Source organism: Natator depressus, chromosome 9 (assembly GCF_965152275.1).
Source record: "Natator depressus isolate rNatDep1 chromosome 9, rNatDep2.hap1, whole genome shotgun sequence".
Taxonomy (NCBI): Eukaryota; Metazoa; Chordata; order Testudines; family Cheloniidae; genus Natator; species Natator depressus.
The window spans coordinates 101,009,876-101,037,553 of record NC_134242.1 but is presented as its reverse complement, the minus strand read 5'-3'; the positions used below and the strand labels follow the sequence as shown (position 1 = coordinate 101,037,553).

The following is a 27,678-nucleotide window of genomic DNA, read 5'->3' as shown; positions in this document are numbered from 1 at the left end:
AGAAAAAGCTTCTAATTTGTAGCTAGTTTTACATATAGATTACAAGAAATGTACAACTCCCTCCTCACATGGTTCCAAACTGTGGGGGCCTGCCAGTTCTTCCCCCAATCAGACACATAATTGAATGTCAAGTGTATTTATTCTCAGCACGGCTTTGAAAGGCAAATCTGCCATTGGTACCACCTTCTTAGAGGGAGAGATACCCAGTAAGCCAAGGGAGACGTGGTTACATTGGCTTTCAATATAGAAAGCCCTTAGATTAGTAAAAAAATATTTCATCTATAGAAAATGCCCTTCTGAAAAGCAACCAGGGCTCTGTTAAGGCCACACCCAGGCTTCCCCTTTCTCTGCTGTATCAAGACAGCCCAGAAACAAACTCCCAAAGATGTTTTGGAGTCCCAGCAACAGCAATCAGCACCTGTGTCTACTTTCCAGCAGCCTGCTGTATCAGGAAAGTGCTTAGAACAGCACAGGACTTCTCTAGAACATGCTACGCATTCAACGGGCCCAGTTGGCACAGTGAAATTAAACTGTATGTCCTCCTCTTCTGCCTAGGTGAGCAAAGGTAAGCCTCCCTGGCTGCCACCCGCCCAACCCTTCAGATGGGTGCAGAATGGTGGGGTACTTTGAAACCAATCCATCTGACACCCTACCCTATTCCTACCAGGCTTCTGCCAAGAGGCTCCTTCCAATTCTTCTAAAAGTCTGTGGAGTACAAGCACAAGGCTGGTGGCTGAAGGAAGAGGCCCAGCTACTCCATCCCAGAGGGCAAGGCAGGGACAGAATAGGCCCCTTCTGACAGCCCGAGACATTGAGCGAACTGCTGCTATGGCAGAGATAAGGCAGCCTCCAACACATCCACTCTTTGTGTGGGATAATGCTGTTGTCTGGCATAACAGCCTTTGGCTAAACTTGGGGATTTTCACCAGAGCTCCTCTTCAAATGTGCACAGCCCCGGGGCTTCTGCAGAAGATCCATGGCAGGTCAGGATTTTTAGGAAGAGACGCAGCACACAACAGGATTTTTTTCAAAACTCTTCCTATTGCAACCAGGCGCAGATTTGCCCCCTTCCTCCCAGGTGGGCAGTTCTGTCTGCCCCAGGCATGGTGTGCAGAGAAGCTGTGTCCAGTGCGCTCTGTTTTTTCAGACTCTGCCAGGGGTGGGAAGCGAAGTCAGGACCCAACATTCAGAAACCTGAAGGACACTAGGAAGAAGAAAAACAAAGCAGGTGGTTAGATCTCAGCCTCAAAGGGAGCCGTGGACAGAAACGATTTGGGGGTAATTATCATTAAGCAGAAGCATCCTATTCCAGTTGGGGATGCACACACTGAGAAACCTCTGTAGGGGAAGAGATTTCACACCAATGCAGGGTGAAGTATACAGCAAGACCCTGTCCACACTCAGAGCAGGATTGAGAGGAGGGGAGAGCAAAGGGAACAACACAGGGTCTCAAAAGTGAGTGCTCCCCAGAGGAGCTAAAGCAAGAATGCTTAGCCTGAAGAGCTTTGCTTAAGGAAGGGTCCTGATAACACTAGAACTAGGAGGAGAAGCAGCAAGAAGGGAAAGTCACTCTTCCCTTTTGGGCAGCCACCAGAGTTAACTGCAAGAGAAACAGACTGTGGCTGAGCATGGGTCTCCTGGGCCCTGCACACCAGGAAGAGCCTTTCACCTGCACGGCCACTTTAAGAAGCTCTGTTTGAACACATCAAAAACTACAAATGCACATTTCGGACCACAGTCAAGAGACCAGTCTTACAGGAAAACCTTCCCAGGCTTGGTCCCTCACCATAGCCACAGCATCAGCCTACAAGCAGCCAAAAGAGGAAGAACAGCTCCTTCTAATAACCCTTTGGAATAGTTAACCAACGGCTAAGAGAGAAAGATTAGGATGGGAACCTCCACTTGTGAGCTTGTGACCTGCTTCAGAAGGCAGTGTCAAAACACCAGTGGAGCACATGGAGGACTCGCTTGTAAAGCAATCCAAGCAACACCAGCGTTGCAGCATCTAGCAACAGCACTGTGGAGACAATTGTGGGGGGCGGGAGGGGATGTTACTCATTTCTGTATAGGGAACAAAGGTACAAGAGTGAGCAGCCCTGGGAAAAGCACAAAAGCAATTGAGCAGACTCCTCTTTGAAATACTGGGGGTGGGTGGGAGAAAGTATGTGTCAAAACCCAGCCTGGCGAGCAAGAGAGAGTGAGACAGAACCAAGAGTGGGCTGTGGTCAAGGGACATAGGAGGTTCTGTGGGCAGTGAGGAATCTGTACAGACAGTCTTACTTCACCATTTTGAATCATTCAACTAGCATGAAAAACTCCACCAGGAATTGATGGAGAAGGTTTTGGATTTCCCATTTGCCTAGGGACAGAAAGTAAATGTATAGAAAATAGGCAGCTCCTTTCCCATGAATGGCGCACAACTAAATCACCAGAAATCAAGTATGCACTGAGAAACAGTAATCAGAAATCTGGAAACAAGGAGCCAAACAAGACGACTTTGCGCTATTCAAATGGGACCAAGTGCCAGCCCCACGTGTCCAGCTCAGGATCACAGGTCCTCTAAAATGCTTAGACTAAGCACTGAGAGAGGATGATTGATCTTTCATGTCTGTAGGCACCATGCATACAAGTGGCCGTGTATAACAAAGTCCACACTGTGGCTCCATAGTCTTTTTGCATTACCCTATTAAATCTATGGTGGAGGACTCTCATAAGTCACTTTGTATAACATCTGGTATGCACCCAGTGCTTTAACGAACAGAACAATAGGCTCTTGCTCCAAGGAGCTGACGACACAGCCAGAGGGACAGGGTTCACATTCTCAGGGAAGGACAAGTATTCCCACCACATGTGCCAAAGGGAGCTGAAGGGGGGTGGAAATTATTTTTGTTGTCGGGCTGTGATTCAGCTTGGATGCAGAGAAGGCAGTGTTTTCTGAGCTCAGAATGGAGAAAACTCCTGGCTTCAAATTAACTCCCTATGAGACTTTGAGCACATCACTTAACCTCTGTTCAGATTTCCCCATTTGTAAAGCTGGGCTGATAATCCTGACCTACCTCCTAGGGCTCATAGGAGGGTTTGCTAAGCACTGTGAAGTGCCTGTGTCAGTTTGGGGGCCTCTCTTTGGAGATGGGGCCTTGCTGCACCCCTTGAGAGCTTGTATTTTATTTTTGGGCACTATTAGGAAGCGGTAAGTTAGGCTGCTATTTGACTCCCTTTACCTCCTGAAGGGAAACGCTTCCCAACATCCAGATTCATTTAGGCTCTGTACAAACCACACAGCATGACGACAGTGGTATTTGCTGAGCACCAGTATACTCAGTGCTTCACAAGCTGGATCCCTAGACTGAGATGCTGACAGTCCAATCAGACAGAGCCCCCAGAAGTCCACTGGCAAGATGGTGCCAGCTTAGAGTGGTTGTTCACATTAGTGGTGCAGGCAAGTTTCAGTGACAGAGGTTGATCTTCATGGGCTTCTGGGAAGGAACATGTTTGCAGGAGGGATCTGAACACAGACAGTCAACACCTAGCATGCTAGAGCAAGAGTTATTTGGTAGCCAGGCATTTCCAAAGAGACGCTGTCCCTACAAACCTGTGGGCTGAGGGACATCGAACCAAGACCACATCATAGCTGTGGAACCAGTGAACCATGGCATTTCCAGCCTAAAGGATTCATAACTTGTGCCAGGGAAGGGAGGCTACAAATTCAGGGTCCTAGCCTGCTTCCACTGACTCAGAAACTACAGGTAAGGGCCCATAAATGGCTTCAATGAATAAAACGGAAGTTGTGTTTTTAAGACTAAGATCTTCAGCCTTCTCACTGATACACTGAGTTATAGATTTCGGTGTTTTCACCTTCATATCTAAATACAGAGAAATACACAGTATTTTCTGACCTTTACTAGTGTTCTCCATGCGCTTTTCTAGAAAGCCTTCTGCTATTTCTTGCCCATCCTCCCTGCTCCCATTCAACTCCCTTTCCTAGGATCTCTACTCCCTTCAGCCATACTTTTCATGGTCCATTATCCCAACTGCACTGCTGCTCCCTTCTTGGGAGCTCTCCCCCTCCATCCTCCTGTGCTGATCACTAGCCTCATGCTATGGATGAGATTCGAAAGTTTTACCACGTGCAGCAGATAAAAGCAAATACCTCTGGATTGCTGGACATTTGGAGAATCTTCTACAGTTCTTGACTGGACTCTCTCTGCCCTGTGCTAGTTGGCTTTTGCTCCATTATCCTCCAAACCTGCCCCTCTCACCTTCTTCTCACTTGCCCCATCCTCAGCACAAACCTTCACTTCCCTTTTATTTTAATTTAGTTGCTCCAACTCCTGAGTAAACCCACCCCCAAAACCCTGTGGAGCTAGCATGCCATTTCTTTCCATCACATTGGTCATTCTGCTTGTGGGTTCTATCCCAGATCCCACCCTGTTTAGACTGCGAGCTTCAGGGCAGGGATTGTCTGCTCCTTTTTGTACATTGCTCAATGCACATTAGGACCCCATTCTTGGTTGGCCGTTAGGCAATAATAGTTTCTAAGGACTGAACGCAAATAACCAAGAGACAAAGGAGGGGGCAGTACACATGCCCTTTGCTTCCCTCCTCTTACACCTGAATGTGAAATTGCTGTTTTACTCCTGGGGGAATTCTGCGAACAATATTTTAAAATTCTGCAAAATTCTGCATATTTTATTTGTCAAAACAACACAATATAATCATGTCTGTTTCAATTATTTTGGAAATTTATTTCAAAATACCTGTCAGCAAGTAGGTCTGTAATAATACAGACAAAAAAATTAGGAACTGCTTTTTGACAAATAGATTCCTTACTAGACAAATTAATATAGAACTCTGAGTAATTCATTTAAAATACAATACAAAAATGTATTTCCCGCAGCCCTCAGAAGCAGTGCAAAGGCTTGGGGGAGTCAGGGGTAACAGAGGTCGGAGGAGCTGAAGGAGCCTGGGAGTGAGCCTGGAGGGTTATTGGGTGGGAGAAGTATGGAACAGGTGTTTTTATGGGAGGGGGGGATTGTTAGGGAGTTGGGGAGCCTCCCCCATGCAGACCCTGACTGACTACTAGCCTCTCCCATTGACTCTGGCAAATCTGCCCCCATCCCCATGTGTCCCTGCAGCCTCCCTTTCCTCTCCCCATGTGGCCCTGCAGCCCCCTACCCCCCCAACCCATTCAGCCCCTGGCTAAATGCTGTCTCCCCATTAGCTCCTGAGCCCCCGTCCCAGTCTGTCCCTCCCATTAGCCCTTCTGAACCCCAGTTTGTGACCCCCCCCAGCAGCCTCGTGTGCCCCACTCTGCCCCCACCCACCATATCCCATGCCGCCTAATCTGTCTCCATGGGCAGGATACTGTGATGAATGCAGCCAGCTGCTGGCTGTTACTGCCAGTCAGCCACTGCAGTCTGTTCCGGTGCCACAGCGGCCTCTGCTGGGCTAAAGGTGGAACTACAGCACTTATAAGGCAGAATGTATTTTCTGCTCAGAAAAAAAAAAATTCTGCGCCAGACATGAATTCTACACACATGCAATGGTGCAGAATTCCCCCAGGACTACTGTTTAATGCAATTCACTGAGAATGATGTGGGGATGAGAAGCTTCCTGCTGATGTCTGATAGCAAACTTCAGAACCCATTACACATTTCTGCTTCTTTATTGCTGGGGACATCAACTGTGGTGTCTCTGGCGCACATTTCCCATAGAATGTCTCCCAAATCCCTATGCCTAGCACTTACCAGATTTGTTTCAATTCATCCAAAATTATCCTGCATCTCTTGTTCCATGGTCCAGATGGGAAAGCTAAGCAGCAATGCTCTGGAGACACATCAGTCCCCCGCCGCATGCATCCAAAGTATGGCCAGCTGTTGGCCACAAATCCTTAGCTAGATTCTACCCTCTGATAAACATTCTTTAGTATAATACACAGCTGCTTTCAAAAAGACATGGCATCTAATCAGAAGACCGCTCATCTGGTTTAGCCCCTACAAGACTCTGCACTGGGCACAGTACATACACTAGATCAGGGATAGTCAATTATTTTTAGTTAAGGTCCAAATTTCTTGCGCAAGGTACAGTCAAGATCCAGCCTCCAGAGAAAATAATTAAAAAAATGATAAGTAATTAAAAAGATTTCAGGGTCCGTTCAAAAGCGTCTGGCAGTCTGGATTTGGCCTACGGCTCGCCTACTGCACTAGATCACGGGTCATGCATTGCCAAACGAGAGAGGTCCCAGGAGGGAAAAAGTCAAGACTGCAGCACTAGTTTATGCACCCCAATATTCAGCCCCCTCCTAAAGCAACCATGAGCTTTGGAAGCCCAAGTCACAATTATAGGATTTGCGATTTCTCACAGAGTGGAAATATTCCCAGGTCAGAATGAACCAGGGCTGGTGATGCACACAATGGTCACAACAAAGCTTTGCTGTGGATATTGTCATGCATTATATCAGAGCAACTGCCACAGAAAAGAATCACTACCTCTCAGTCTTTGCCCTTGGGAAGTACAAAGAAGCAACGTCTCAGAAACTACACTGTACCAAATCTGGGTGTTTCTACCACCACTTAATGAGGTCGTCCTCCCAGCCCACAACTGACATTTCATTTAATTTCTGTGAGACTCAAATGAACAAACGCACAGTCACAAACACTTACAGTGTTTGAACTAGGTCCAGTGATTAATTCCTAGGAGAGGGGAGAAGGTTTTGCTGTTTAACTCCACTAGGGAAGGCATCTTTTCTCAGTACAATAAATGTAATACTGCTGTCAAACGGAATGTTCCTTATTTTTTCAATGTAGACAGTGTGCAGGGTTCACAGATGGGCCACACAACCCCGACCATATGCCTCAGGAGAGGGAGTTAATTCTATCCAAGTATCTGCAGCTAGCATTACATCAGTGTGTTCATGGGTCTACGTGTCACAAGCCCAGACGACAACTATACAAGTCTCTCCAGATCACCGTTCAGTTTGGCATGGTTTGCTGCCCAATAGTTTCTCAGACTTTATTATTGCTGAACGTACAACTTATGAGCTTCCTGAAGGGTCTAGAGTATGATCCTAACACTGACCTCAGAGGTTTCCCACTTGGTAACACTACTGCTTGCCAGACAATATCCAATCCATGCTCAGGTATTTTTATTTAATTGAGATTTTTTATTTCTTGTGCAATTATGTCTCGCTGAAATCCAAGTCTACAATATGCATAGCAATCCCATGATTTAACTGCCAAGGCAGTAAATCAAAGTGCTATAAACTAAGGTTTATTCCATCCCTCTAGATCAGGTTGTAATTCCTTGGCAAGAGAAGAATGCCATTTTTATCTCTGGCCCTCGCATGCAGTTATGACAATATTCTCTTTTCAATCCTCAACCAAACTGATGTCAGTGGAAGGTCTGCACAAATATCAGGGTAGAAACTCAGTAGGAAGACATGCTCCCACTAAGGAGAGCCACTATTTGTGCTCCCAGTGTATCTACCTTCCTGCCCCACCCCACCCCACCCACAAGTTTTCTCCCTTTACCCTTGTGTTTACTCTGTTCTTTCCTTTGCATTGCATTGCCTTCCCTTCCCTGCAGCAATTACCAATTCTCTGCCCCCACCTTCCATTCCACCTGCTGAAGGTGTTAGTAATGAAATACTAAACATTGACATTTAGTCTTAACAGACTTTATGGTTGATATGTCAATGGGATTAAGGGAGGGGCAAGGAGCCACTGTGCCATGCTGTCTGGAGACTCAGGCAGACAGTGTTGCACTGGTTACATTCAGGTCACATTTGGAATGGTTGTTTCACAACCATGTTTGCTAGGAACTTTGTAAAATTAAAGCAAACATTCTACAGAATCTGAATACGAACAGATCAGGTGGGCTGAGGTTGACACCACTGTTCTACATACACAAAGTAGCACTTTACCTGTGAGATCAGAAGAATATGCTCTGACATCACAAGCACAGCATTATGGCTACTGTATGGAGGAGAGGCTCTTATCTGCAGTGCAGTCTTCTTCAGTATTGAGGAGCTCACCAGAATCAAGCTGTTAGCCAATGCCAACACTAATGTAGTTCACCACATGGCAAATTAGAAACAATTTCTAGTTAAAAATAGTTCTGTCTTAAAATGTTGCATTAGAAGAATTTGTTTTATAAATGTATTAGTTTGTGCTGCTTAGCTTCCCTTCTGAAGCATGAAGACGGCAGGTTTTAGTTTGAACTAATCCTTCCGGAAAGGGTGAAACATTCATCGGCAGGTATCCAGACAGACAAAGCCCCAGACAATTCATTCCTGAAACTAGTGTTTTTGAAGCACACTACACAGGGACATCAACTCATTTAGACTGCTGCATCTTTCACAGAACAAGCAATTGTCAGTCTCACTGGAAACCTGGGCACCAGTTTTCTGAACTGCCACTTCATTAGTGGTGTGGGAAGCAGTTCTCTCCAAATGGTTCAGAGAACAAATTAAAGGAACTAACATGAAGCCACTCAGCATTTACTGCTTAAGATTGGGTAACTGACATTTGAGAGTCCCATTAAACTCCTGCTTTTAATAATCTCCCTCCAACAGCACATTGGAAGATAATGAGAAATGTTTCAAAAAGTGAAAAGCCATATGCAAACAAATGACAGATTGATACCACCCACAGTTGGCCAGAAGGTGGGTGTCTTCCCCACAAAAACCAGGAGGCCCTATCAGAGTTTACCGGACAAGATGATTTGAAGGAGCCTTTTTAGAGGCATGTGATTTAGAGACTTGATGGTAATTGAAAAGAAAGCCCCCTCCTCTCCTTCCCTGAAACCAAGACGATGAAGTGAGCTGTAGCTCACGAAAGCTTATGCTCAAATAAATTGGTTAGTCTCTAAGGTGCCACAAGTACTTCTTTTCTTTTTTCAAGACAAAAATGTTTCTAGGCTTTTATTCCCACCCACAAACAGGTCCTCTCACAAAGGGGATTCTAACACCACATTCTAATGCCCTCTGAAGCTAGCAATTTAACTAAACTCCATTCCCCACAGCTCTCCAGTAGGAAGAGTTTATTTTATTTTCTAAAGTATTTGTCGCCTTCTCCTAAACATGGAATATCACTTACAGATCCCAGGAAACAACCAGCTGTTGTGCAGTGCTGCCCAGTGACAATACCAGAAGGAAATCCAATGGCCAGGCAAGCTGGGTCTGGGGAGGTGCATTCTAAGCAGAGGGAAAATCTGAGTGGGTCTCAGTCACAGACAGCTCAGTTCCCAGCATTCATTTAGACACCTACCTTACTCGCGACTCCTTCCTGTGAATAGACCCCTTTACTGGAACACAGCCACAATACACTTGGCTCCCAAAACCAAGTCAGGACTGCTGCATGTGATCGAAGAGCAATTTTGAATCAGTTCCTCACAACATCAAAGCTATTCAAGGAGCAAGTTGAGAGACTCTGGCAGGTTAGGAAAGAGGGATGTGTGCTCAGAGGCCAGATGCCAAAACAAGCTTCCTAACTCATTTCTGGGATTGAAGGGAAGCCCATCCTGCTCCTAAGAAGGACCTGCTTTTCAATCATAGGTGCGCACTGCATGAGTGAGAAAAGCCTCTGCTAACTCCATCAGTGTTGGCAGCAGCTTCCATGGCTAAAGCAAGTCAGTAATTACACCAGATTTGTGCAACCTCACACCTCTTACAAGGTATAGAGGGGCCATGTTTCCAAAAGAAAATTGTAAATGCAGGAAAGCTTATGCAGGGAAGTCTAAGCTGCAAGAATTATAAACAGTATCATCTTATCTCCAGAATAGCTGGAACGATATAGGAAGCGCAAGGGGTCAGGAGCTGTATGCAGGTACACTGTCACCAAATGGCATACGGAGGCATTACTGTTTCTTTTTAAAAGCTATAAGGAGAGAGAATATGGCATTGCACTTTAACTGTTTCCAGGAAGTTCTGACACTAGAGTGGTCTCACAGATCTACTCTATAGACAGCATTTTCCCAGTCCAAAAGTTTAATTAAACCTGCACAGAAATGCCAGAGAGAGCATCCTCCAGCACTCATTGTGAAGAGCACACAGAGCAAGCCACTCCACTAACCAGACTCCAGCAGCTCAAGAGACAAGAAAGCAAAAGGACTTGAAAATTACAAGTAGCTTCAATACCATCTACCTCTGAAGCTCATTTCTCCGCTAGGCAGGGCAGCCACAGTAGCTTTCAGCAATCAAGATACTGCCACTTTTTAAACAGATGTACCTCACTAGTACAGAACTGGGCATTTGAGGACTGCAAGGGGAACATCCCAGCTCAAGCTGGCAGCGTCTGTTAGAGATCTACAGAGTATTTGACAAACTTGCCTACCTTTTTGTATTCCTGAAGTTAACTTGGTACCCAAGTATGGTTGGAGGCCTGGGAGGTGTTGGGGTAGCTGGGAGTAGACAGAATGGGTTCAAAGTTGAAATCCAGTCCTTCTCCATCCATGAGGTCACTGTTGATTATGTAATCCACATCACATTCAAGGTTCTCCATGTACATGTCAACGTCCAGGTCAGTGGGCAGCCTGTCCTGGTTCACTCCAAAGGGGGCAGAGCTAACAGAAGAGAGAAGTGACTGGGTGCCCAGATGGACTGCTTGGGCCGTTGGTGCTGGGACTGGGGCCTTCAGAGTGGGCATGCTGGCTGTGTTTTGAGGAGATGCCACCGCAGAAAGCATAGATGGCAAAGCACTGACACTTATTGACTCTGACTGCTGCTCCAAAGGTTTTTCTCGTGGGTTGACTGGGCTTGTTTTATTCTGGGTGACTTGTCCACCTAGAAGCAGAAAAGTCTGGCTGTTTAGCCTGCTTCCAGTTTGAGGGAGTATCGGATCCACCTGAGTCATCATCACATCGCTGGGAGGTGGAGAGCTTGACGTCAGGAGAGCTTCAAGGGTCTGAGGGCCAGAGAAACGGTTAACAGAACTCTGCAGCGAGATATCAACAGGGTTAAACAGAGAGGTGCCAAAAGTAGAGGTCTGACCAGCTGAATTCTGGGTCCTCAAAGAGAAGCTGGAATCTCTCTGGACTGAGCCACTTGAGGCAGACTGCTGGGTGGGCAGCATAGATGAACTGGGTGACATCAGGTTTAACCCATCAAGGAGTTCAAGCTCCTCAGCCACAGTCGGTGGGACGTTGCTGGATGCACTGGAGTACACTAGAGAAGGGAGAAGCTTTTCATCTGGGAGGTCGTCCTGCTCAGGCATGATAGGAGACAGCCTGGCACTAGTGGTACTAGCATTGGAACTGGTTCGAGGCCGGAAACTGGTCCACACATCGGAGTCCTCATTATTTCTTGATGATGGGCTCCCAGGCCATTTGGGGAACTGGGAGCCAGGGCTGTCGGCAGTAGCTTCCGGAGCTGCTTGGAGTGAGGCCTTCTTTTTGGATGCTTTACCTCTGACTTTTGCCAGTTTGCTGCTGTTGTCCATGGAGGCAGCTCTCCTCCTTGGTGCTTTCCCACTTTTACCACCTTCAGGATTGAGCATCCACCAAGAACTCTTCCCTGTAGCTTCATTATGCACTTTAATGAACTTGCTGTGCAGGGATAAGTTGTGCCTAATAGAGTTCTGAAAAAAACAGAAAAGACACCATGTTAGCCCCATTTGTACAGATTACATAAACAGATCTGATTCCTCATCGGAAGCTTGGCATGTGCAGCATATATATTCCTACTAGATTCCACTTTGTAGAGAGACTTGAGTTTCTAAAGGAATCTTGAGTGTTAGGAGTTTCTTCAGAGGGAACTAATACCAAACTCAAAGGATGGAGCAACCTTAGCTGTGCTAGAGAGCATGAGGCCAGCATAAGGATTCAGTAGACAGCATCTTTCTGAAAAAAGCAACCAACACTGAAGAATGTTTATTGAGTGAGTATTAAAGATTTTGTAACAATGGAACAGCTGAATGCAATGAGCACAGGCTAGGCAGCTTCCATAGCACAGCTGCAAATTTACTCTCAGCATCCAGCAAGACCTAGCATGTCCCTTGCAGATACAGCCATGGCATGTATATATGATGGGTCAAAACAAACTTACGTGTGGTCCTAAGGAAGAGGGATGATGGGTGGGGAGCACACCATATGTGAAAACCTTGGCACAGCAGTGAGGGAGAAAGACCCTGAACTCAGTAAGACCACTACCACACTCAAATACTTAGAAAGAGAGAACACGAACAGGGTAATAGGAAGTAAACCTTATTTTGATGCCTTCATCTAGTGGGGGACATGAGTCACAGCCACGGTTCTGGAGGTTCCCCATCCCACCCCACAAAGAGGAAGCCACTTTTCAGCAATCTGTGTGATCACTATTGGGGGGGGGAGGGGAGAAAGATCAATGATAATACCCAACCAGAAGCACAGCATTTGCACCTCTCATTCTATATACACCTACCCAGGCCTAATTTGATCTTTCCATCTAGCAAGAAAATACTTTTCCACTGCCTTCCTAGTGCTCCTGAAAATGACAAACCGAAACACACATTCTGTCTGCCATTATCATAGGTACCAATAGCTGCAGGCAAAGAGTGTCTAATGACTGACACTTCAGACCCAACAGAAGAAGTTCCCATTGTTCGAGTGGATCCTACGTAAACACAAACTTTTCTTCTCCAAGTTTCGCAGTGGTGGATTTGTTTAATGTTTACCTTGAACTAGTTAAGGAAGCCAAATTTTTCCAGCTCTAAGAGGCTATATTGCTTCCATGACAGGGATCCCCGGGCTGCCCCTAACCCGGTATAAGATGGAGCAGATTGCAGAGGCCCCCAGCTTTAACCCGTATAGCCAAGACAGTCTGAAGGGAGTTAACTGGGCGCTCCTGTTGCCCTCCTTACATCCTCTCCCACCCCAGCCAAGCTACAGCTCCTTTTCTTTCTCCCAACTGCTTATCAGCCTCTCCCTCAACCCCTACCCACTGCTGACAAAGCAGAATCCCTCAGAGCAGGCAGAGTTCCAATAACCCCGTCATGGCCTCATCAGCACCTAGCTATGCTGGATTCTGTGTCAGTTCTGCCTTGCTCATCAGATCTCTTGCCCACCTCCCCGAAATGAAGCAGGAGTGGGACTGGCAACACAGAGGCAGTGGAGGCTACTCCTGCAGTGGGAAGAAGCTGCAGGACTGGGTCTGCCCCGAGCCCCATCCTAGACATTCCCCTAGCCAAAAACCACCTCCCTGAACTAGTCAGTCCTGAAGGCATACAAATTCCTCACAACTAGTCAGCATGCTAGGTTACCATGGAGTTGTAATCCTCAGAGACTACCTGTACCAGTAAATAATGTTTCATCATTGCTCATGTGGTGACATAGATTCAGCAACATGCACAACTTAATGGCTCCCTAGTCTGAAGTTTTCTTTTAAATAAACTGATCAGTGATCCCCAAATCCCACACAGCCAATTCAGCATGGTATCCTGTCTCCTGCAGAGGCTGACAACTTTGTTCTTCCAAAAAAAGACTACACATGAACATTATTGATTTAAAATAGGATTTTCTGCAGCCACCACCAGCAAGGACAAGAGCCTCATCTTCCCTTCCAACAGTTAAGCTGTGAACTCCTGCATTACCCCAGTCTCATCAGGAACTAGTCAGCAGCTAGTATATACAGCCCACCATGGAAGGAATGACTGCTATTGCATAAACAGAAGGGTTTTCGCTCAGTGTACTTCTACGGGACTTTAAACCACATGGCCTAGAACAACATGTACAGAAAAAGAAGGAAGATTGCGTCTCTGGGTAATAGGCCAGATGAGCTGTGAGACCTAGTTTATGGCCGGAACTACAATCAGCTAATTGCTACATCAACAAAAATCCTCTACATGACTGCAAACCCTTCAGTTACACTGAAACCTACAGGAAGAGGCCACCATTTTTGGCTTAAGTGGAAACTTTAGTTTACAGTTTTCCAGCTCTCTGGCGGCATGGAGGTTACAAACAAGACACCCTGAAACAAAGCCAATACTCATGTCAACACAGTTGTCAGCAGCCCATAAACAGTTTTGCCATGTGTACACCTCAGACCTCAAGCACTCTTCATGCACATCAGGAGGCTGTGATGAAGCCATACACATTGCGATTCTAGGTACAGTAACCCTAGCAGAAGGGCTAGGCCAATACTGAAAAGGAACTCAAGTGTCCAGATCTTCTAAAGCAGAATTAAAGAGCTGACTTGCCTCCAACCCTGTTGATTTCACAGACAATGCAAGGGGCTCTGTAGTTAATGACCTTATGAAAGCAGGGAGGTCACTTACCCAAAACATGAACTGGAGAAAGTTCTGAAGTGCAAAAGTTAGGTGACACTTACAGAATTCTGAGAATGAAGGGGAGATTTTGTTTCAAGAAGGTGGCCCCCATTTTTGTCATCGGCAGGATATTATCCCACTGTGACTAAACGTGAAGAGTAAGGAACAAGTTGTAAAATTAAGGGGGCATTTCCCAATAGGTTTATCATATTGGGTCAAGCAAGGTGGCCTCACCCAGCAATTGTTCCTGCCAATGGTCCTTGGCCTGACTTTTATTGGAGACAACAGTTCTTGTCCAAATGACAAAAGCTGACTGATATTAGCTAGATTTACTCTCTCCTTCCCTATCTGGGCTCTCTTTCTTCCTTCCCAACTGCCTTACTACTCTGAAAGCACTTGTTACCACTGCCAGCATTACATTCCCAACACTAATACCACCTTGAGGGTGCATCTACACTAGACCTTTTTTCACCATTTGTCTTACATTGATACAGCTGGTTGGTTGTATCACCTATGGAAATACCAGAGTAGACCAGAAACAAGCATGTTTACCACTGTCAGGCTACAAGATGGCAAAAAAATGCTTGTGTCCATTCTAGTGTTACCACCAGCACTAGTACCACAGGCCAACAGTATGGAAATCATAGTGCAGACAAGGTTCTAGTGTCCAATGTCAAGACTACTGCTAGAAATCTTAGACCATACCCTCTCCAAAACAGGAATTGTACCTCTCTCTATGCCTGGAAAGAGCCTAGCATGTTATGGGCACTCCCACATCTAAATGCGGATGTATACAAAAAACCCAAACCCCATACATCTCTGTCAGCATCCATCTTTCAAACATTTGTTTAGCTATTTAATGTCAAAGGATTTAAGATTGCAAAGTTAGCACTGAAGAGGGTCTGCAAAGCAAAGCTGCAATGGACTTGTTGAGCAGCTGCTTCTGCTCCAGGGGGTTTTCAGTTATCTAACAGCATTTCCCATGCATGGCTTCAGGGTCCCTTCCATGCCCTCTCCCCCCAGAATGAACAAAACAGGTTGAGCCACAAGGCTGCAGTCATCTATTAATGATATTCCATTAAATGCATGCAGTGGGTCCCATGTCTTTTCTGTTCGTCGACAGAATGGGGGATTGGGAGATGAGGATCTTAAAATGCGCTATGGAATGAAGGATCTGGAAGGCCAACTGATTTAAGCCAAGCCATGTGGCTATTTATATGGATAACTCCAAAGTCATTTGGGGTTGGATGGATAGGAGGGAACAGCTGTTATAATCAGCACCAACTTCCCAGCAACAGCCTTCTTGGGGAGCTCCCTCAGCTATGTAGCAGTGTCTCTGCAGCATTCTTCCAGAGAAGCAAATTTCTTTCCAAAAGCAAAGCACCTGGGGACAGAGAAAAGCGACACCAAAAATCTTCCAAGACAATTAGACTGGTGATGCATACAGCAGGCAATGTTCCGTCTGGAAGAGCACCCACCCCTGAAAAAAGTACAGTGCCTTCTAGGACTAAGACTCTTAGGGCTAGTCTACACTGGCAGCGCTTTAACGTGGCTTGTGCGCAGAGCGCTGGGAAAAGAGCTCTCCCAGTGCTCTAAAAAAAACCCACCTCCACGAGGGGCATAGCTCCCAGTCTACACTGGTGCTTTACAGTGCTGAAACTTGCTGCACTCATGGGGGGTGTTTTTTCACACCCCTGAGCAAGAAAGTTGCAGCGCTGTAAATTGCCAGTGTATACAAGCCCTTAGAGGATCTGGGGTGGGGCCTGTGTGTTCAGTTAAGCACACCTTGTTTTTCCTGTAGAGTTCACTGTGAACAGCAAGACGCAGAGCTGAATACCTGGCTACGTTAAGAAGGTGCTCTCTATACAGGACCATTAGTAAGGCTATTAACAAGTATTAATAAGATCATGCTTGAGCAATGAGACCCTACACAACCTGGCACCCCTCATCCCAACCTTTTTGTTCTCATCTGGTTCCATTTCCCCCTGCCCCCACGTGCCGTGCACGCGCGCGCACACACACACACACACACACTACCACCACCATCACCAGTAACCACCCATTCTATATTGTTCTCCCATTCATCTCTGCACCTTATTCTACATGTTTCAGAGTAGCAGCCGTGTTAGTCTGTATTCGCAAAAAGAGAAAGAGGACTTGTGGCACCTTAGAGACTAACAAATTTATTTGAGCATAAGCTTTCGTGAGCTTCAGCTCACTACATGGCTCCCACAAACCCTCCCTCATCCTGGCTTTCACTCTCTCCTCCAAGTCACATCTTCCAAAAGGTCTAGTAATCTTAATTCGCTCCCCTAAAAAGTGCTGAGGCGTGACAAGTTTTGCCAAAAGTGTTTCCACTCTCTAGGATTTTTACCGTCTCTGGGATGCCAGAGTATGTCACTTGGCTTTTGTTGGTTCCTATCTCCAATCCTACCTTCGAGTTGCTCATCTAGGTTTTAAGCTTGCTGGAGCAAAGAGCCCAATCTGTTTACAGCACCTAGCACACTGCTAGCACTTTAAGAATGCATTTGGAAACAAAAGAACAGGAGCAAGATTCCAGTGGCTTAGTCCAGGATACGTGTCAAAAATCAACCAGCCAAGCTAATTCTTAAACTAGAGCTAACTTCAACCATGGCGAACTTCCTTCTAGAACCTTTTAAATACCCATGTTTCAAAGGAAATGACACTCAAAGCATTGTTCGCCTGCAGTCACCCAAAAACTTAGTCTCCATCGTCAGTACGGCCATTCTTATGTTCTTTAACCTACTAAAGACTAATGGGCTTCAAAGTCAGTTGAGTGGCAGAGAAAGAGGATGTTTGCCTGTTCCCAACACCAGCGAGCACCTCTATGACTCTTACTTAAATTACACTTCCTGTGAATAAAGGAAAATATGACATCAAGTTTCAAACCCTTCACTTAGAACACGCAATACTCCACTTATAGCAGCAAAGTTTAATGGGGAGAGTATTTGGGTAGCTGCATACACGCCTCACTGCTTCTGGGCAAGTCAACTCCCTGGTAATCTCACTTTCGCAGTATACCCAAGACAACAGTGAGTAGCATTTTTTCCTTTTCCAGAGTCAGTGATTCCCTGACCCCAGGATAAAATTATACACTGGTCCGAACCACCCTGAAACACACGCATGCTACAAGTCAGACAGAATTAAGGCTTCGCTCAGCACTAAGATATAGAATTTAAGTTTTCCATTTTGTTTTGCTTGATGACATCTAGGTTTAATGTCAGCTATGCCTCAGTGGGTGGAGACTGGAGAATTTCCCTATTTTTTTCTCCCAATGGGGCCATGAAACTATCAATTACCAAAGGTCAGAACTCAAAATACATGCCCCCACCCACCAACAGATGCCCCTGGAAAGAGAAAAACTACTCTTCTCTAAGTGGCATGAACCAGAACATCCCCTATTAACTTGGGCTGTTACTAGCCCTTGGCATAAGTTGTGTATCTCCAGAAGGGGACACTAGTTAACTCAGCTACTCCAAGGTCTGATTGTAAAAAGAAAAAAGATGAGGGGATGACGGAGCTCTTCTGGAAGCTGATGAATAAGGCTCTATCAAATCATTTATTTTACAGTACGAGAGAACATATGGAAAAGTCTGCAGCAATCTCCCATGTGCTTCCTTTTCCTTTCTCAGTACTTCCATCTGAAGAGGGTCACCTCTGAGCACTAGGATTTGGATTGGTTTAAAGCTAGACAAGTTCATACCACCGTTCTAACAAGACTGAGACACCAGCCAAGTGCAATGCCACAACCCTGACATGCCCAGATTTGGAGACTGTTCAGTGCTACTGCACTGTAAACTAAGATTTGGTTTCTTTGCATCTTCCCCCAACCCAAGCCCTTTACTGCTCTTCCTGACAATCCAGGATCTTACTGATGGGAAAAGCCACAATTTTAGACAGCTGGAGCTCAACTTCACCATGGCAGCAGTGCAAGAGAACCTATAACTAGTTCTGTACACGTAACTCACTAAAAGCATCCTTTCCTAGGAGCCTTCACTGGAACCCTTCAGCATACATCCTCATGTCAACAGGAGAGGAAAATAGAAGGAGCATCAAAACTGATCAGAGCAGGCAAAGGGCTGTAATCTTTCAAGACAGAACAATTATCCAAGCACCAGTCAATTCATTTGCATAACTCCACATACACCCCTACCCCAACATAATGCGGTCCAATATAATGCGAATTTGGATATAACGTGGTAAAGCAACGCTCCGGGGAGCGGGGCTGCTTTACCGCGTTATATCCGAATTTGTGTTACCGCAAGTGGTTCCTCTGCACTCCCCACCCCTTAGTTGCTGCGGCCCCCCCACCCCAGCTCACCTCCACCCCCTCCCACGAGCACGCACCGCCGCTCTGCTTCTCCCCCTTCCCTCCCAGGCTTGCCATGCCAAACAGCTGATTCGCAGCAAGCCTTGGGGGGGTGGGGGGGAGCAGCAGCAGCACACTCAGGGGAGGAGGCAGAGGTGAGCTGGGGCGGGGGGACATGGGGAGGGCCACAACAAGTAACCCGGGGAAGGGGGACGCGCAGAGGAACCGCCTCCTCCCCTGAGCACACCACTGCCGCTCTGCTTCCCCCACCCCGCCTTCCTTCCTTCCAGGCTTCCCGCACCAAACAGCTGATTGGCGCACCAAGTCTGGAAGGGAGGGAGGGAGGGAGAAGCGGAGCAGCGGCAACATGCTCAGGTGTGGAGGCAGAGGCAGAGCAGAGGTGAGCTGGGGTGGGGAGCAGTTCCTCTCCCTACCCCAATACAACGTGATCTCACCTATAAGACGGTAAGATTTTTTGGTTCCTGAGGACCGCGTTATATCGGGGTAGAGGTGTATTTACAAAAACATCTCGTCTGTAGAACAAGTGATGCTGACCTGGGACATACAGTGAGTAGATAAAACTAGATAAACCTCAGCAGGCAAAAGAAGGAGAAGATTACCTGCTCTGCTAAAGCAAAGCTTCATTTTAAATTTACATTACGTTTGCTGAACAAGAAGCCACCTGTTAGGCATAAGGATGTCCTAGATTAATTGACTACCTCCACCCCACCAGGAGTGCTCTAGAGCAGGGTTTCCTCAATGACTGGTCTGTGGACTGGTGCCAGTTCTTGAGACCTCCCTGATGTAGTTTAGGAAGGCAGCAATCCAGTCCCTGATATCCAAAAAGTTGAGAAACACTGCTCTAGAGTATGAAACAAGCTTGCTTCTTTCTTTTGCATATCTATATGGAAATTCAGATGGCCACAGGGACACAAGCCACCCTGCCCTACTGGCACAAGGCAGTACATACACAGGACTTCCTTTATATTAGACATTCTATATTCTGAATTTGTTCTCCAACCTTCACAGATGATCAGATACTACAAGATGGGTGCCAATATAAAAATCTAGACAGGCATGAACAGGGTCACTGGTGCTGCATGCAGGATTACCAGCAAGTCTTCATCCTTGGTCACCTAGTTGGCCCAATAATCAGTGATTTCTAACCCAAGTGGTACTCACACAATATGCACTTGTGAGGTGTATTGAATACACATTTTACAGTGATATGTGTCCAAATTATTCACAAACAGCAGAACCAAGAGTCACTAAGGAGTAGAGAAGCCATCTACTCTACCTTCCAGATAGATCTTGTTTCAAACACAGAGTGCTTGGTGATTTTTATTTTATAATGCTCTTGGGTGTAATATTAAGATACTGTTAACATCTAAAGTGTCTGATTCAAAGGCTATTTGGGACAAGAGTGTTAAAGAAATGCTGAAAGTAGCTACCATTTGAATTCAACCATCCTATGACAACTGCGATACTCAAGAGTCATTTGACTTTTTTGTGTGTGTGGGGAGAGGATTATATACTATCAGGAAGGATGATAAAGAGACTCCATATGTGCCATATAAAAGGGACAGGCTTGATTTCTGTGATGGGGAAAATTGCCTCTGGTGAGGAAGGAACAGTTTCAGAATGCGCTCTCTCTCAACCAAGAGGCATTTAAAAAATAATTTTAGAGGGGAAAAAACTAAGTGTCTTCAACTCAGAATTAGCACTTTGCTTGTCCCAGCACCTTCCTGACTGGTCCCACACATATGGGAATGAAACAGCCCTACAGCAGTTTCAGACGCATGGTATGGATTCCCTTAAGGGTGCTTGCTTATCCTTTTCTATCGAACAAAGCATAGCTTTACCCAACTGCATTAACCCCAAGAAGCCATCTGAAAGCAGGAAAGATTTATCCCCTGATCCAGAGAGCAGCTTACAAAGTGCAAAGGAGGGGATTATAAAGAAGTCCAGGGAGAGAGAAACCCTGCTGGAATATTTCCACTTTTTTTAATCCCAGTTAGTTCTTAACTTCAAAATTGGATGATTGCAGATAAAAAGGAAACTGCACAGCCAGCAAATTAACTTTCTCCTTTTAAAGCGTAGTGAACACTGCCTCCTCCCACAAAAGTCTCAAATTCACTGAAATTCACACTAGTTATACTCAGTCTGCAAGACTTATAATTTCACTCAATTGTACATTGGAGTGGAACAGCTATGAAGGGATTATGAAGTAACAATGAGAGATTATAAAGTTTCATCATGGTTAAGCACAGTCTCCCCCATGGAAATTCCTGTTCTGCCCCTGCTGAAGGCCATAAAACAAAGCCATCCTGAATAAACTGATTCACAGACTGCAGTGCTGCAAACTGAGTAGCCTACCTAAAAGTCTGCATTAGAGAACAGTAGCAATTCCAGAGCAGCAGCAAGACCTCTGCATATTTCCACATCAGAACAATCCATTCTCTTCACTTATCACACAAGGATCTGCGTGTCTGCCTTACCACAAAAACATTCTGATTGCGCATTTCACACACTAGTTTTCCTTTAAGGTACAAACATGGTATCATGAAAACAAAGGTCTGAAAATGCTATTTCATACTAGACCCTCCAACCTCCCCAGTACCTTTTATTTGAAGTGGAAACATTTTTAGAACCCACTCTAAATACAGCTTTAGAGTAGCTATAAATGCTCTGGGATCTGTATCCTGATGCAGCACATTCCTCACACAGGACTTCTATTACTATTAATTATAATATAAATTACCAACCAGGACCCCATTATGCTAGGCGGTGTACAAACCTAGAACAAATTAATGTGTGTCCTAAAACGCCTCTCTTCCTGTTTAATTCAGTCAACCAGCTTTGCCTATTTGACACTGAGATTTGGATGCAGTGGGCCAAAGACTTCACAACATAGTCATGTCTCTTTTGCAATTAGTCAAAGGTCAAGAAAAGAACTTCACAATTGACTTGTGGAGAACTCAAGGGATACTCTGTTCCTTCTGAAATCTTGCTTGTCATGGCCTAGAGCAGTGGTTCTCAACATATTATATATTGTGGGTCACATATGCGGCCCACAATGTGTAACCTGGGCCACAGGGGCCAGGTGGCAGGGCAGCAGCAGCCCACACTCCAACCCTTCACCGCACAGCTGCCCAGGCCCCCGGACCTTGCGGGGCTGGCCAGCTGCCCAGGACCCCAGCCATGCAGGGCAAGCCAACTCCCACCCTGGTCCCCCTCCGTGTAGCACCCTGGATCTCGGAGCCTGCAGGGCTGGGCAGCTACCCTGGACCCTAACCCTCGGCTCACCCCAGGCCCTGCTGCGCAGCTGCCACAGATCCCAAAGCTTGTGGGGCCGGGCGGCTGCCCCAGACCTCAAAGCTCATGGGGCCCTAGGGCTGGCAGGGAGCCCTGGACTCCCAAACCCCCAACTCTGCAGGGCCGGCCAAGAGCCTGACCCCTGGGCAGCTGGGACCCTGGGCACACCCACAGCTGTGTGCTAATTGGGCTGCCGGTTGAGAACCACTGGCCTAGAGATTAGATACAGACATTCCCCAATGGACAGCACAGAGAACACTGATCCAACATCAATCTCACCAACTTTTTGCCAAAATAATTACACATGAATCATTGTAGCATAGAGGACAGCCCACCTCTAACATGGGGCCTGGAAGAATTCCCTTCAGGTGAGACAACCAGACCTGCTGGAAAATTGGTATTTACAGCTGTTGCAAAGCAACACATCCTAGCAAACTGTCCCATGACAACTGTTGACTAACCGGATTCAGCCAGTATTGAAAAAAACTAATAGAGTAGCTGAAATTTAGTCAGATTACTTGCCCTCTCCAGAGATCCTCAGCCAGCCACCACGCAGTTGGAAAAGTGACAAACTCTTTATGTGCTGACTAGTGCCATGTTCAGGCTCCTAAAGACATCTGTAAGTGTTTAAGTCCACAGTACACTCTGGAAAGAGCAGGGAGTAGGGAACTGACTTCTCTTCCGCAACAATAAGACCCCTATTTCTTTCTCTCTCAGTATTTCTAAGATGCCTACCCCCATTGTATGTATGAACAGTTATTAAGGACAGCACTGACTAGCTCGTGTGATGGTAAAATTCTCACCGCTCCCCTTATTCCTGGTGTGTATATTAGGACAAGTTTTGTTTGACCTGAATAGTAATGTAGAAATATTGCACACACCCTCTATGTCAGCAGTCCTAGGGCAGAAACAAGATCATCACCCCCACATTCACTTTGCTTGCATGTTATATGTCATTCCCCTCTGTAGGGCTGTGTTTGGTCTTCAGATCATAAGGTTTTTTGGCAATGGATAGTCACTATATGTTTGTACAGCGCCTGGCATAAGAGGGCCCTAATCCTAACTAGGCCTCTGGAGGCTAAAGCAATACAATTAAAATAATAAATACAACTACAAATAAATGTCAATTCCAAAGAAACCATAAACACAATACAAGCAAAAAGACATCCCATTTTAAAGTTAGTTGTCATGGACTAGGTGATACATGCAGCAAGTTCACACCCCAGTGCAGTCAGGGGGCCCAACACCAGAACAGCAAGAGTGTTGAGCTAGCTTGCCCAGAGCATCCCTCAGATGTCAGTTCCTCATTCAATTCATTAGTCTAAACACACTAGCACGGAAGACCAGGCTGATAACAGCAGAGGATGGAAACTAAGGTCAATGCTCTTCCTGTTACTTTAGTATCTACCTTTTCTATTTCCAGAGAAACAGTTTAGTATTTTTAAACAATGTATTCCACAGTCTATTTTTACTTTTCACTAGCTCACAGAGCTCCCTCAGTTGCTGTAGGGCAGACATACCCGCCCCCTCTGCCCATGGGACAGAGCACCCTTTCTAAAGGGAGATTTTTGAAAGCCAGGAATACGAGTTATGAAGGAGTTATTTATACTGAATTTCAGAGAAGCTGGGAGACAAAGAACTGTAGCCTTGTATTTAAAAACAGTTCAAATGATGCTTCATCTAATACAGTAGCTTAGTACAAGAGTCGCTTAACAGGCCAGCTCCTTTCCTGGAAAACTTTTCAGAAAACAAAGAGAGCAAGGAGCAGCCTTTCCTGGAAATGCAGAAACCAGCTGGACCAGAGACTGGCACAAAGGGCAATCCTCATCTGCTTCATCTGCTCAGTGGAGACACATACAAACTGCTCCATCTCCACAAAGCCCATCACAACCACCTCCATCCACTAGTTTCCAGAGTAGCAGCTGTGCTAGTCTGTATCCGCAAAAAAAAAAAAAGGAGGACTTGTGGCACCTTAGAGACTAACCAATTTATTTGAGCATAAGCTTTCGTGAGCTACAGCTCACTTCATCAGATGCACTAGGTTATTTGTATTACAGCAGCACTCAGTGGCCCTTAACAGAATGGGGGTCCATTACGCTAAGCTCTATATAAACATTAGACAATCCCTCCCCTAAGGAGTTTACAATCTAAATACTGACAAGAAGCAACAGGTAGATATAAAACAAAGAGGAGGAGGAAAAGGCTGATGGCAAAAGGAACACAAGGAGGCACAGCTAGGTGCCTGATTTGCACACTTATAAATAATAAGAATAATACCAAGCTCTTATATAGCACTTGTTGTTTGCAGAGCAAGGCACTTTATAAAGGTTAGTATCACTATTCTGATTTTACAGCTGGGGAAACAGACATGAGGAGGTAAGTGACTTATCCAAGGTCACCCAGCAGACTAGTAAAGCCCTGCATGGATGCCAAATTTATATCTGCGAATATAAAATGGGTATCCGAGGAGCTGCAGGGCCCTACCAGGAACAGCAGTGGCAGAAGCAGCCTCCCTGACTGGGGGCAGTACAGCCATGCCAGAGGAGCTACCCATGCAGGGCACTGGCTTCTGCGAATGGCGGCCGGACATGCGGCTGCTTTTGCCACTGTTATTTCTGATAGTGGGGGAGATTTAGGTTGGATATTAGGAAAAACTTTTTCACTAGGAGGGTGGTGAAACACTGGAATGCATTACCTAGGGAGGTGGTGGAATCCCCTTCCTTAGAAGTTTTTAAGGTCAGGCCTGACAAAGCCCTGGCTGGGATGATTTAATTGGGGATCAGTCCTGCTTTGAGCAGGGGGTTGGACTAGATGACCTCCTGAGGTCCCTTCCAACCCTGATAGTCTATTCTATGATAGAACCGTGCAGCTCCTTGGACAGCCGCTAATATCCCATACACAGATATAAATTTGTTATCCACTCAGGGCTCCACAGAGGAGTGGCTAAGTGAGGAACAGAAGCTAAGTCTCCTGAGTCCCAGTCCAGTGCTCCATCCAGTAGGTTTACTACCTCAAGTCTGGGGGATTTTTTTTTAAATACAGGTGAACTGAAAGAATGTAACAGATATTCCATTCTACAGAGGCTCTCCCCATAGTATCCAAGCACTTTCCAGCAGTTCAGTAAGCAACTAAATCTGCAACATGTTTGCTCGCTCATCCTCTCTGCACGGGGAGAAGTGCATGCACTATTTCGGATATTTTTCAGTGTTTGTATATATACACACACATGCAGAGCGACGTGTTTAGGTCAGAGAACGCAATCGCCAAGGGGAAGGTGTGGGGGTTGTGAGGATCCTTAACTCTCCTGGGGGAGCCCGTTGCACAGGCTGGGACGCACTCCTTAAGAGAGGAACTTTACACCCTTAGGGCAGAAAATGCCACTGGGCAAGAGGAGCAAAACTGTCAACCAGGGTCTCGCTTTGCTTTGCCTCCCACAAGCGAGGCATCAGCCCCGGTGTGGGGAAAGCAGAGCCCGCAGCCAGGGGAGACGGCCGGCTCGGGGGGCGAGCGGCAGGAGCGCGCACCGCCCCCCAGCCGGGTCAGCGGGACGCGCCGGGCTCCCCCTTCCAGCCACGGCGCCAGCAGCGGCCGGCCGGGGCGCTCGCCCCGCTCCCCCGGCCCCGGCCCCGCTACCTTCCAGCCGGCCGAGCTGTTGCTGTCGCCCTTGTCCTTGAAGTAGGGCACGAAGCGAACCATCCACTCGTAGATCTGCGCCAGCGTCAGCCGCTTCTCCGGGGCGCTCTCGATGGCCTGGCTGATCAGCTCGGCGTAGGACTGGTTCCCCCAGGCGTTCCGCCGGGAGCCGCCCTTCCGCGCCGCCGCCGCCGCCCCGCCGGGCCCCCGCGGCCCCTCGGCCCGCCCGGGCCCCGCCGCCGCCGCCGCCCCGCCGGCCCCCTCCTCCGCCGCCGCCGGGCCGCCCGCCGCCTCCTGCTGCGCCGCCGAGAGCTCGGGCCGGGGCAGGGGCCAGGTGCAGGAGCGGGGCCGGCTCTGCGGCGCGAAGTCCGGGTCGATCTCCACGCTGCCTCCCGGGCCGCCGCCCGCCGCGGGGCCCGGCTCGGAGGCCGCCATGGGCCCGCTGGCTCAGCGCCGCGCCGGGGCCCGCACGCCGGGCGGCTCGCCCGCGGCCTCCGCCATTCCCCGGCCGCGCCTGCGCCCCCCGCCCGCGCTTCGGCCCCTCGCCGCGACCCCGAGCCGCCGCCGCGGCCTCACGGCTCTGTTTACCACAGCCTGCAGAGGCCGCTGCGCCTGCGCGCGCGAAGCATGCTGGAAGGTGTAGTCCCGCAGCCGTCTCGGAACGGAGCGCCCGCCGGGCAAGTCCGGCCCAGGGACTCCGTTTCCCGACACCTCGCGCATGCGCCGAGGCGTGGCAGGGGCCAGAACGGCAGCGTGGCAGACAGGACGCTTGGGGAACTACAACTCCCGAAATGCCCCGCGACAGCCTCCTGATGGGCTCCCCTTACATAACAAAGCGAGCCCTCCCGAGCGACCCCGGGCTCCCCGCCCCCCGCGCCAGGGACCCCCCCCCCCCCCCGCCATGCCCCCTTCCCGGGCCAGCGACCCCCCCCACACTGTGATCCCCCCCGCCATGCCCCCTCCCCGGGCCAGCGAAGCCCCCACCCCTCCCCGCTCTAGCGACCCCCCCACACTGTGACCCCCTCCCCGTGCCCCCTCCCCACCCCTTCCCGGGCCAGCGACCCCCCCACACTGTGACCCCCTCCCCGCCCCAGCGACCCCCCCCCCGCCATGCCCCCTCCCCTCCCCTTCCCGGGCCAGCGACGCCCCTGCCCCAGCGACCCCCCCCCCGCTGTGACCCCCTCCCCGTGCCAGCGGACCCCCCCGCTGTGCCCCCTCCCCCACCAGCTGTGCCACACTCTCATGGTCCCTCCCCTGCCTGCCATACCAGCCCGCAACCCCACCCACCATGCCAGGCCCATATGACCCTGCCCCACTGCTCCCCCACATCGCCATCTTGGGTGTGCCCCACCTGACTGTGCCAAACAATCTTAGCAGCATCCCCTTGGCCCAGCTGTGCCAGCCAACGTGCAGGGGTCACACTCCAGAGTTCGAAGTGAGGGGGCTCAGGGGTTTTGCTGATTTGTGTGGGGAGTGGGGGAGAGACAAAGCACACAGAAAGTGAGAACACCCAGAACAGAAAGAGAGGCAGAGGCAAAAAACAAGAAAGCCAAGCAGTAGCGTGTGAGCCCGTTGTGACTGTGGGAGAAGCTAGAGAGCTTTTGGAACTACTGGCGAAAAGGCCTGCAGTTGTAAGCTAAGAAACTGTTCCTTTTGTTCTTGGTTCCTCTTGCATTTGGAGAAGCAGGACTCTGTGCATTTCTTGTAACTAAACAAGCTTGCGTCAAAGAAAATATCAAATTCCTTCAATTTCTGCTTCCAAATGGAATGTTTCCAAGGCCCAGAAATGTGAGTAGTGGCTCAGGTCAAAAAGGAGCCATACTATTTAGTATTCTCACATATGTTGCCCTCTGCTGCACAGCATCTAGCATTGCAGTCCCTTGGCTAGCCTCTGAACTAGGTTTATAACTTCTGTCTTGGTCCATGAAAAGTGTATGTGCAAGAAGCAGGGCCACATGACAGAAAGGTGCAAGGAGAGCTATAAACCTAAAACGGACACGGGAAAGAACATCCAGACGAGACCATCCAATACACTGTCCCAAAAAATCAGCAATCCAATGCTTCATCCTGGACAACTTCTAACCCACAAAAGAATATTGCTAGGAGCAGATGGGTTACCTCTATGTGCCAATAGCCCTCTCTACCCCACCCCCACTACACACT

General features: G+C 47.8%; 1 protein-coding gene across 1 annotated transcript; it reads right to left on the bottom strand.

The window, feature by feature from the left end:
• FOXO4 (forkhead box O4) lies at nt 1-25,950 on the bottom strand. The gene is made up of 3 exons (XM_074962810.1): nt 25,516-25,950; nt 10,332-11,573; nt 1-1,204 (listed from the first exon to the last, which is right to left on the bottom strand). Exons 1-2 carry the CDS (start codon nt 25,948-25,950, stop codon nt 10,350-10,352), a joined length of 1,659 nt encoding a protein of 552 aa, XP_074818911.1. The 3' UTR covers nt 1-1,204; nt 10,332-10,349.
• Nucleotides 25,951-27,678: the final 1,728 nt, after the last annotated feature.

Bases quoted from the DNA above. Each gene is read 5' to 3' on its own strand.
- FOXO4 (XM_074962810.1), bottom strand. From the start codon at position 25,950: ATGGCGGCCTCCGAGCCGGGCCCCGCGGCGGGCGGCGGCCCGGGAGGC. The intron at 11,574-25,515 runs GTAGCGGGGCCG...TGTTTTTTTCAG, and splicing joins ACAGCTCGGCCGGCTGGAAG to AACTCTATTAGGCACAACTT.